Source organism: Parasteatoda tepidariorum, chromosome X1 (assembly GCF_043381705.1).
Source record: "Parasteatoda tepidariorum isolate YZ-2023 chromosome X1, CAS_Ptep_4.0, whole genome shotgun sequence".
NCBI classification, from domain to species: Eukaryota; Metazoa; Arthropoda; class Arachnida; order Araneae; family Theridiidae; genus Parasteatoda; species Parasteatoda tepidariorum.
This window is the reverse complement of record NC_092214.1, coordinates 74543579-74554955: the sequence shown is the minus strand read 5'-3', so window position 1 is coordinate 74554955 and position 11377 is coordinate 74543579. Positions and strand designations below refer to the sequence as shown.

Here is an 11377-nt window from a genome sequence, read left to right as displayed (position 1 = left end):
CATTTCGATAATAAGTTATAATTATTTTTTAACTTCTGCAAAAACTGAGGAAAATCATTTTACAAAATAACAAATGTCTTAGAATATCTCGCAAAAGGAAATGCTCCAATACTAGTTAGAGCTAGTAAGGCCGAACGCTCCGTTCTTGAAGTAAAAGTGCGAGCTTTGCGCCAAAGTGACTTCACTAGAGAAAATCGGAGGATTGGCGCGGCGAGAGCTACTTCAAAGGAGTGAACCAGCCCTTCTATTCTCTTTTGCCCTTCTATTCTCCCAAATTTCGTAAATATTTCTTAACGGAATTAATAACGAAATATGTAGAATCTCCAAGTAAACCAGAAATAAATTTAGGCAATGGCCGGTTACACTTAATTTTATTAGAAACTATGTCCTAATATACGTGTGTTTAGTTCTTTTACATCTACATTCGTTGACAATCCGAGCTTCTACTCGAGTTTTAAAGTAAAGAGCTACTACATGAGCAAATTGTATTTTTTTAGAAAGAAGATAAACTTTCTCATTAGTTTCCTAACTAGCAACATCAAAGTTTTATATTTTTATTGTCTTTTTATAGTTCAATTATCATAAATATTTATTAATGGGATGGATGAGAAATTATGTAGAATCTCCAAGTGAATCAGAATGAACGACGGCTGGTAACATTTAGATTTATTAGAAATCATGTCCTAATATACTCGTGTTTAGTTTTTTTTACATCGACCGTCGTTATATTATTCTTCTACCAGAGTCTTAAAACGTACTTAATGAGTAAATTGTGTTTTTCAAAAAGAGATAAATTTTCTCATTAGCTTTTAAACTAAAGTTTTAAATTTTTTGCCTGGCCAATCTTTCACAGGGTGGTTGGGGAAGCAAGTTTGAATTTAAACAAGGATTGGTTACTCAGTGCACGCCATCTACAATATGGACACTAAACAATTCTAATGATACATGATTTATAGATTAGAGTTTTATTAGTATCCAGCTAACTGTGAGTGGTTTTTGTGGTCTTCCTCTTCATGTAAAGCAATCGGGGTAATATCATTCGAACATTTTCTTTGTGTTCTGAGTCCGGTTCAAAGGAACAAAGTAACGAACAATATTGCATGTTTTTTAATAAATTTATGCTCGAAGATGACGGGAATTAATTTGAATTTATTGTATTAGTTAACAAAATGTACTTAATATGATCAGATTTTTTCATATTTACAATCTTTTTTCCTAGTTTAAAATTTAGTATAGATTTCATCTAAATGTATTACATTGTTGCTACTTAAATTCAGGGATATTTTAAAAAAACTTTCAAAATAAAAAAAATTTAAACGAAACAATAAAAGGTCTAAAAGTTATAATTATTTTTTAACTTCATAGATAATATTGAGTTTCATTAAGTAAAAACTTTGCTTGATTTACTAAATAATATTATTATTCCATAAATTTATTCTTAGTAATTAAGTACTATAAATTCCTTCATAATAATAGTGCATTATAAATATTTTTCATTATAATATTTTACCAGAAACTTCAAAAATGATATTAATAGATAAACTTCTTCATCTGATATAGTATATATAATGCTTTGCAGTGTGCTCATAAACTTCTTAATCATAATTAATTTTAAAGCAATATTGCTCAAAAAATGTCATCAAATTAATCAAATTAATATTATACAATATCCTTCATACAAATATTGTACAAAAAAATTTTCATAATGGATAAAACTCTATAAAAAATACTTTTAGTTTAAAAATAATTTCATAAAATGAAAATTGTTTAGCACTTAGACGCACTGGAAGTTCATGTATAAAATGATTGTAATCACATTATTAAAATTATTCTATTATAGTATGTAGCCAAGTGATGGATAAATTACCTTGCTTTCGGCGCAACTCTTGTAATTGTTTGTGTCGCAATTCGGCAATATCTATTTCTTCCTTTACCATTACAGGCGTGTTTGGTACTCCAATTCCATTTATTAAAGGTAAACGTCTTGCTCCATCTTCATGTCCTCCCCAATTGAACAGCCCAGTCTGATTTCTATCACCTAAAAAAATTTAATTTTATTCTAACAAAAATAATTTAAAATTTTCATAAATAATAACTTTAAATTACTCATTTATGAATTCACAAGTGGGGAAAATAGTTATTAAAACCGTGTCCTTAAAAAAGTTAATTCTTGATCATTACCACTTTATGAATTTATTTCTTCCCCCCATCATCTAAGAAGTTTTATAAAAAATATCAGATATCAATAAGCAATGTTTTTGTATGTAAAAATTGTATAGATTTTTATTATTGTGGCTTAGTTGACAAAATAATTAATATCTTTGATAATTTATCTTCTAATTGTCGTATTTTCACGTTCAAACATGCTATCTTGAGATCATGCATTCGGCTAGCGACTTTTCTATAACTTAAACTATGGATTCGGGCAAAAAATGGACTTTCTCTGAATAAACATAATTAGATTTGTATAAAGCCCCCAAGAGGGGAAGACAGCTGCTTTTCTATAAGTTACAGATAGACTGACGGAGAAAACTCTTGGCAAGTGTTTTCGATCGCCAAAGGAAAAAAAATTGAGTTCATATGTTAATTGTTGGTATGTTGGCTGCAGAAATGATAGTATATTTGTAGAGCTAGATGAAGCAAATTCCTTTTTGAACAAAAGGATTTTTTTTTTTGGCGAATTCAGAGATCTCCGATTTTCAAGCGAATTTTGCCTTTGTTCACTACGGGCAGAAACATCTTTATTGGAAACAGTGACAATTTTATGAACGTTTTTTGACTGTTGCTGAAATTTTGTTTGTATTTGAACCAAATATGAAATAAAACTTAAAAAAGAGTGTTTTACGTCTGAGATCAAAAAGAGATGTTACTAAGCAAGTAAAAAAATGCTTAAAAATTTGATATCTTTGGCAATAAATTATAATTCGAAATAGTGAGACGAAATTTGAGCGAAACGTCTGTGGTGTGAAGTAGCATGATTGTAAGCTAAGGGACTATAAAGTATGCTATGCTGTTATAAGTGGTTGATCAATAATGTTTTGTTGTTTAGCTAAATTACCTCGATAAGGAGAGTGTGTGTTTCATGAGTTCAAGATAATTATTCGACAAGATAAGGAAAAAAATCGTGGAATGACAATTATTTCAGACTTGTAAGGCAAATTTGAAAGAAGATTATTGCTTAAAAATTAATGACTTTGGTTGTTTAGTGTTTGAAATGAAGCACTGAATAGACTAATTGCTCAAAAGACACAATATCGAAAACAAGAACATGTTTGTCAGATCAGAATTTATTTTGTAATTTGAGAATTACGAATATTTAGCAAATATTTCAATATTTCTGTGATAATTGCTGTCATCCTTGTAATTGCTGCCATCCTTGTTTTGTAATATGCCTGAATAATCAAGGGTTGGCAAAAAAATAAAATTTCTAGGGCATGATCTAGATTTTGTTCTCTGAATATATTTTTTGCTCTAATTTATTGACATAAGTTTTTTGCTCTTTTTGTTATTATTTTTCATTTAATAAAATATTGAGTGTCAGCAACATTTTTTTTTCTGTGATGACAAGGATTTGTATATCCAATAGCCATATAGCAATATAGAAAGGTCTGAGCGTAATCATACTCTATTTTTATTTCACACAATAACACAAATGTGCTACTATGAATTCATTCTACTCTAACTTTATTTCAATTTTTAAGAAAATATGAACATGTTAATGAAATATTGTAATCTGAGCTACAATTTACTGTTATATCTCCCCTGTTAAGGAACACTAAACCCTACATTCAATCCAATCCCCTGCTAATGAGTTTTTGGCTTGTCTAGCAGTTCTATGACAGGTAAGATTTTCCAAATTTATTGACGTAGCCCCCCGGGTGTGAAAGGTAGGCAAACAAACCCCTTCCATAGGGTAAACAAAACGTTGCAAATTTACAAATTGCGCAACACTTATAAAACGAAAAAACAAAAGATTATAAATAATCGATTTCTCCAGAATAAATATTGATATTACATATTTCGTGAAGCTCAGCGCCTAACAAAAATATATTTCTACATTGGATGAGGCTAAATTATTATTGTACCCATTAAAATGAGCAATGTATTCCATGGAACATAGGGTGATATTCACCTCTGAGAGGTAAAAAAGAGAGTTAAGTCGTGACTTGACATCCTCGCTCTCCCGACCTCAACCCATTGGACTTTTTCTTCTGGCAGAAATCTTTGGTACTAGAGGCATTTATGGACTCGAAGATGTCGTAGCTAGAATCGTAGTTGCCGCAAACAAAATTCACCCAACGCCAGAACTGTGCGACGACAATCGTGGAAGCCACTTTAAGCATTTTTTGAGAGTATTTGTCATCAGATTGAGCAACTTAATATAACTATGGTACTTGATATAATAACTTGGTATCGCTTAATCGCTTTATTGTAAGTCCATGTTGAAATTTTAATTACACTTTTTCAGCTTCTCAAGGAGGAGTCCTCCTTTAGTTCCATAGTAATTATTGGTGAAAATGGTACCATCACCCTTTTTATTTAGTTTACAAATATTTAATATATAATGAAATATAAATTAATAAACAANCATTTATACGACGATTTTTATAGGTCCCAGAACATTAGGTAAGAAAATAATGATAAACATCCTTCGTTTATGCGTCGCTCTAAATATAAATTTTTCGCTTATGCACCGAAATTTAAGGCTAATATTTTAATTTTTTTATCCTTTAAGTATTTTTTTCTTTAAAAAAATGGTTTTAAATTAAAAATGAAGCAAATAAACAATCCTTATTACAGATAAAAAGAAATATGTAGTTAGATCCTATTGAATTTTCTTCACCCTATGACCGTCTCATTTTTGCTGTTTCTGGAAAGACATTCTTTCTACAATTTTGAATAGGGTGTCTTATCTGTTACACCAACAACAATGAAAGCCCATTCATCTTTAAGAAAATGACCATTCCTCTTGTCCAGAGGTTAGCTTCACTGTCATGCTGTTTTCTAGGGAAAAAAAAGGACACCTGGAATATGAAAGAGACCGCTATCACTTATGCAGTCAGATGGGCATCATGAGTAAATAAAAGGAGGTGGTCCTTTTTGGTAACAGCAGTAATTGAACAACTTATTGAGCAGCATATTATGACGTCAAGTACTTTTCTTAGAAATTTATCATGTGATGTTTCATCCCCTCTCAAAAAACTCAATTTGTTTGTGAATTTTTTTTCTTCTCAATTTAACTGTTCATTTATATCTAACTTGTGGAAGATGAGAACGTGATGGATGATGCTGACGAGGATGATAAAGTTCCTCCAAATCACACAGCAGTATTAGGAGCTTTAGACACTATTATTGACTATTTACAATTTAATTTTGCTTCTAAAACTCCCTTGTCCCATTTATATGAACTGGAAAAAACCGTTTTTGAATAACGTCGGCAAAAACAAATACAAACCTGTATTAAGATTATTTTGTAAGAAAATAAATTGTCTTTAGGTATGTTAAATTTCTTTGTATAATTATAGTAAATACCGAAACAGTATAAATATTAACATTTTATCTTTAGAAACAAATTTAGTCATATTGTCACTGTAATTTACATAGCGTTTTAGAATTTTGAAGTTTTTCACTTATGAGCCTCTTTCACTTATGCGCTTTTTTCTGTTGGCCCCTTACACCGGTGCATAAGTGAGAGTTCACTGTATTGGTGAAAATGGTACCATCACCCTTTTTATTTAGTTTAAAATAAATACAAATAAATATATATATAATGAAATATAAATTAATAAACAATTTATACTGACCTGGTATATTGGGTACATTGTTAGAATTACTTCTTTTAATTGGAAAACATAAAGGAGCCGAATGTGTCCATTGATTGTTGACGCAGTGAGCCACTGATTTACCATACATTATATAGCCAGGATGACAACGGAAGTGAATTACTTCCCCATTGCGAAATATAAAATTCAATCCATTGTCTGGTGCTCTAGGAGCTGGACAGTTTAGGTTGTTCCACGCGCAGCACAGAATGAAACCTAAAAAAGTAAAAGTATATTTAATATACATCAAATTGTTTTATCTGAATCGAATTAGTTAAGTGTTTTGCAGAAGAGATTGCAGAAGAATGTGAGCAAGTGATTTAACAACTGCGAGCAAACGTTTTAATTCTATGTTTAAATTCAAGCATAACGTGCGCATTTAGTTTGTGGAAAGAGATCCTTTCTTAAAATGTTTACTACCAGTCGCTTAACAGACACAGCAAACCCTTAAGATGCTGAAAGAAAAAAAATCTCAGTTGTCTCTCAGACTTTTTCAATTCTGAAAAATAATTTAAATGGGAAGAATTATTTTGTTGAAGAAATCTGAAAAAAGGAATAAAAAAACGGGTAGAACTTTTCAAACATGGAAAATTAATGTTAAAAGATACACTATAAAAAATTCCGAATCAAATTACGGTAAAAATGCCGGTACTTTATACAATAAAATCAGTTTTCACTCGTAACATGTTATGGAACAATAAATATGATATACCATAATTTTTACAGTAATAATTACCGGAAAATCACTAAATCACTGCAATTGAATAAATATTGCGATATAATATTTTACGGATGATGCACCCAAAGTTCCGGTACTTTATACCGTAGTACGATACTGACACTTTATGGTGTAGAGGTAATTAAAAATTCATAGCAAAAACAGAGAACTGTTTAAAATAAATTCAAAATATTTTTTAGAATTTCAATTTTTGAAAACTTTCTGTTATTTTTTTTCTCTAAAAAAAGTTTTAAAAAAAATATTTGTAACGTTAAATTATGGGCTTTTTTAAAGTTGGGACTTTACACAATTGTCCAAATCAAACAAGAGTAAAATTTGAAAAGTTGGTTATAAATAATGATTGAAAATGCAAAATTTATTAATATCTTCCTTTAATGAAGATGTGTTGTGATTTCAAATCTAGCTTAAACTCTTGCAATCATCTCTGATACAAAGTGTTAATTATGTTTAGGATAATTAGGTCTCAGCAGTTCATTGAACTGCGATATCCTTATAATCAACAAAACTTGTTTATGTTAATTCATTCTACTTTGCAATATATTGAAGAAAGAATAGGTTTTTAAAAATATAACACAAATTTAGATTACGTTACAGTTAATACAATTATAATGCACTTTTTAAACTGGCTGATTTCGTACAAAAGGAAAACAAGTAATTTTAATTTTATTTAATAGTTGCTTGCAAAGTAAAATCACATTACTTTTAGATTTAAGTTAAAAATATTAGCTATACTAAAATCACGAAGTGCGAGCATAATATTTATTGATAGTATTTTATTATTACACTAAGAAAATAAGAAATGTTAGAACTTCAATATGGTAAAATTTACCGTGTATCTGGCTCTATGAAAACTTCAAAAAGCTAGGTTGTTTTTACAGAAGAGCTTTCGCAATGATTTTGGTAAAATTAATCATAAAATATGGCTTTGTAATATGTGATAAAATTTGGTTAATGTGGAAACATTTTGTAATTTTATATGATGCCTTAAAGCCTTAGACTATGGCGTAAAAATTGCTCAATCGGTTAAAGTGACTTTTAATTTTGGAATTTTAGTAAATGTGTTGTAATAAGACGTATTATTTTGAAAAACTGCATTCTTAGTAAACCATGATCATATGAACAGAAAAATTACCAAATGAATGATTTAAATACCGTATATTACGGATTTTATTAACCAAATGTTTTTTTTTTCACCAAAAATGTCATTACCGTACAGTAGGGTAATTTTACTAGTATTTTTTTTCGTGCAAAATTAATTTAATATAAATAAGAATTTGCTTCTTTCCTTAAGTGAAATACTTTTATACTAAATTTTGAAAATCTTAAAAGTTAAAAATAAATCTTGAAATATATTTTTATTTTATTTAAAAAGTATTTTTAAAATTTATTGCATTATTTATTTTTTGTTTAACTTTTTATTTAAGTTAAAGACAATGTTGATATATATATTTTTTTAATATTGTCTGTAAAAATCTGTGAGGAGTAAAAATTATGAATCTATATTAGTAAATCAAATATATCGAAAATCTGATTTTCAATGAGTGCAATGACGCTACTAATTTTTATATAGATACAAAAAAGCATATTATTTTTAACATGGCAAAACTGAATCTCAAAAAATAATAAAAATTAAAGAAATAAAGAGTTTTTCATATTTGTTGGTAAATTGTATTTGATTTCTAGCACCAAAATGCAAACTATTTAAAAGCATTCTTTACTTGTTAACAGTTAAGTTTATTACTGTTAACAAGTAAATGCTTTAATATTTTGTGAAAGGTATGAAAATGTTTTAATATTTTGTAAAGGTATTTTATGTCAACTGTGATCAGTAATTTTAAAATATTTATCCTAAAATAATGCTTCAAAATTAATAGCATGCAAAAAGTCGAATGAGGTTTAATGTATTTTAAAAAATAATTGTTAATATTTTCAAAATTTATGTAAGATAGTTTTGTTTTTATAACAACGCGACAATTATTGTGTAGACTTTTTTATATTCAATTAAACACGCAGGGTGTGTCGTAATCGCTGCANAAATTGAAGTAAAACAAACGTTAGAAGTCGCAAATTAATAAAAATAAGCGAGAGATAAAAGCATTATTAAAACCTTAATACCTATTGTAAATGACGGGATTAAAAATACCAGAACCATCATAACTACTAGCTTAAATTTGTAAATGTTTCAAACAATCACCTTTCACCTCCTTAAATTCCTCAGACGATCAAACAGGTTTTAATGCTTTTAATTTCAACTTCCTTGATAACAATTCGTCATATTTTGATAATTTTTTTCTTTGCTAAAAGTTCATTTTTGGCCTCCTATTGTTTGCAATTTTTACTTCATTTCTGATGAAGATTCATAAAATATACATTGACCATATTTTTTTACGTAAATAAGCTACCATTTATTATTTATATAAGTTTTAGCTTTAGCAAGTTTGAGAAAGACTCTTGAAATTGCCTCAAATTTTTCGCGCCCTTTAATAAGCATACAAAATTTATTCACAAATCTGCTGTAAGATATTTGTAGAACTTTTCCGAAATTAAAAACTTTTTTAAAAAATGATGATCATAGATATAGCTGATATAGCTTTTGATATAGCTGAAAATGTTTTAATTTCATACATACATTTCACATATTCCTTTTCATATTCATGTTTATTTACAAATTTTGTATATTATTTAAAAAATGTTCTTCTAATGACATCCAAAAAAATTTCTAAACTCCAAGTGCTCGCATTTTTTTAAATTATTTCTTTTCTGTTTTGTATTTGTAATAATGAAGAAAAAAATTATGTCTTAAAAACTAGGTAAAAAAAAGTATTAAAAACACCAATATTTTAAATTTTCTGCAACTGTTTTTTCTTAGTTTTTAATAAAAATTGTTTCAGAGATAAAAAATCATGAAAAAAAATATCACTAAGAAAAAAAGCATTCGTGTCTACCTTAAAAATTTAGGAAATTCATATTTGCAATGAGGGAAAGTACAGAAAAGGTTTAAAATTCTTACCACCAGGCGTTCACTTATTAGCAGCACGCTTAAGCAATAATTTAAATTCAAATCACCATTAAATGTATTATTTTTACAGAAATTAAAGCATTTTATTGTGATAATACAATCTTGATAGATATTTAAAGAAAGAAAGAAAAAAGTCACCAATCCTTTTTCGGATTGCTTCGCAATTCAAACTCATTTCACTCACTCATAAGAAACTTATGTATTACGCACTCTGGTCGGTGGACGCCAGATGCGGATTCGTATCGACCAGAGACACGCCGGGATTCGAACCCGGTTCACCTAATTGAAAGGCGAACGCTCTATCCCTTGAGCCATAGCGGTTCCACATGTACAGCTTGAAAAAACTTTTGATTCATAAAATTTCTCTGAGAAAAAAAGTATGGTAAAAACTTATGGAAAATGGCAACATTTGCCGTATTTCTGGCTCTATGGGAACACCAAGAAGCGCGACAATCCTCATCGAAGTGCTTTGGTAATGGCTTTTGGTAAAATCTAATATAAAGTATGATTTTATTAACATGCTTCTTAGAAGTAAATGTTGTAAAATTTAGTAATTTTATCATGATACCTTAGAGTAGGGCATAAGAACCATTTATACTGTTAAATTTACTTTTCAGTTTTGTGTTTTTACTAAATGTTTGGTAAGAAGAACAATAATTTTGGAAAATCTTAATTTTTTGTTAACCGTAAACATATCAAATGGAAAAATTATCGAATGACTGATTTAAACTCCAATATTTTAATTTTATTACCAGAATTATGGATTTTTTTTTACCAGAAATGTCATTACCAATTAAGTACAGCAATTTTAAAAGAATTTTATTCCCCACGTTTTATCTCAATTTATATAAATTACGATTTTATTAATATAAAATTATAAATTTCGGAGTTTGCAGGAATAACATATCATTTATATTTATATAGATCTGACATAAAACCATAATGTCTTTATTCTAACATGAATGCGCAAAATTAATAAAAACTAAAGGAAATGATAAGAAAATTTTAAAAAATTGATGAAATACCGATCGATCTTCGTTGATAAAACACATTCTAAAATTTTCCTCGAATTTACAATTGAATTTGCGTAAATTGATAAGAGTAGTTAAAACAAAAATATAGAACTGTTTTTTCTTGTTAATACGTATTGTTCGCTGTTGACCTTTTATTTCTTCCCAACCTATAGTTACAGATTGTTTCAGTTTATCGTTGTCCACGAAAAAGTGTAACATGACTGTTTAGTTCTCTGTCGTCAATATGAAAAAAAAGGTCTCTTTGAGCCGTTGAAAGATCATTTTAGTAGAAGCCGCCTTATTTTAGTAGAACAAACAAACGCAAATCGTTTTGAATAAGGACGTGTTTTGTAATAAAAGCGTACTAGCAAATCACAAACACTGTTCTTAGGACCAATCAAATGCCTGTAACTATAGCTTAGGTTATTTGGATGGTAAAAGAGTTAGTTATTGTTGTGGAAATATTTTGCGGAATGTTTCATACTAGTACAATTAAATAGAGTATTGCTGTTTTTGAATATTTAAATTATAGCGGGTATTGCAGTAAGTTCAAGAACAATAAGAAGAAGGTTATCTGGATTTGGACTACAAGCTAGAATTCCAAGGAAAAAACCATATTTAAATCAAAAGCAACGCGTAAAACGAGTTAAGTGGGCAAAAGAACTCATTAAATGGTCAGAATATCAATGGAAGCAAGTAATCTGGAGCGATGATAGTGTAGCGTATCTACCACTACAAAATTACAACTACAATTCACTAGTATCTAAGAATAAAAAGTTTTTGG

General features: G+C 28.7%; 1 protein-coding gene across 1 annotated transcript in view; it reads right to left on the bottom strand.

Moving 5' to 3' along the window:
- The window catches only part of LOC107448389 (CUB and sushi domain-containing protein 3), a 37130-nt gene that overhangs the window by 2666 nt on the left and 23087 nt on the right, over positions 1–11377 (bottom strand). Inside the window, exons 2-3 of the mRNA XM_016063560.3 lie at positions 5805–6038; positions 1868–2038 (exon numbers count right to left, since the gene is read on the bottom strand). Of these exons, the coding sequence (XP_015919046.1) occupies positions 1868–2038; positions 5805–6038 (405 nt within the window). The remainder of the gene's footprint in view (positions 1–1867; positions 2039–5804; positions 6039–11377) is intronic.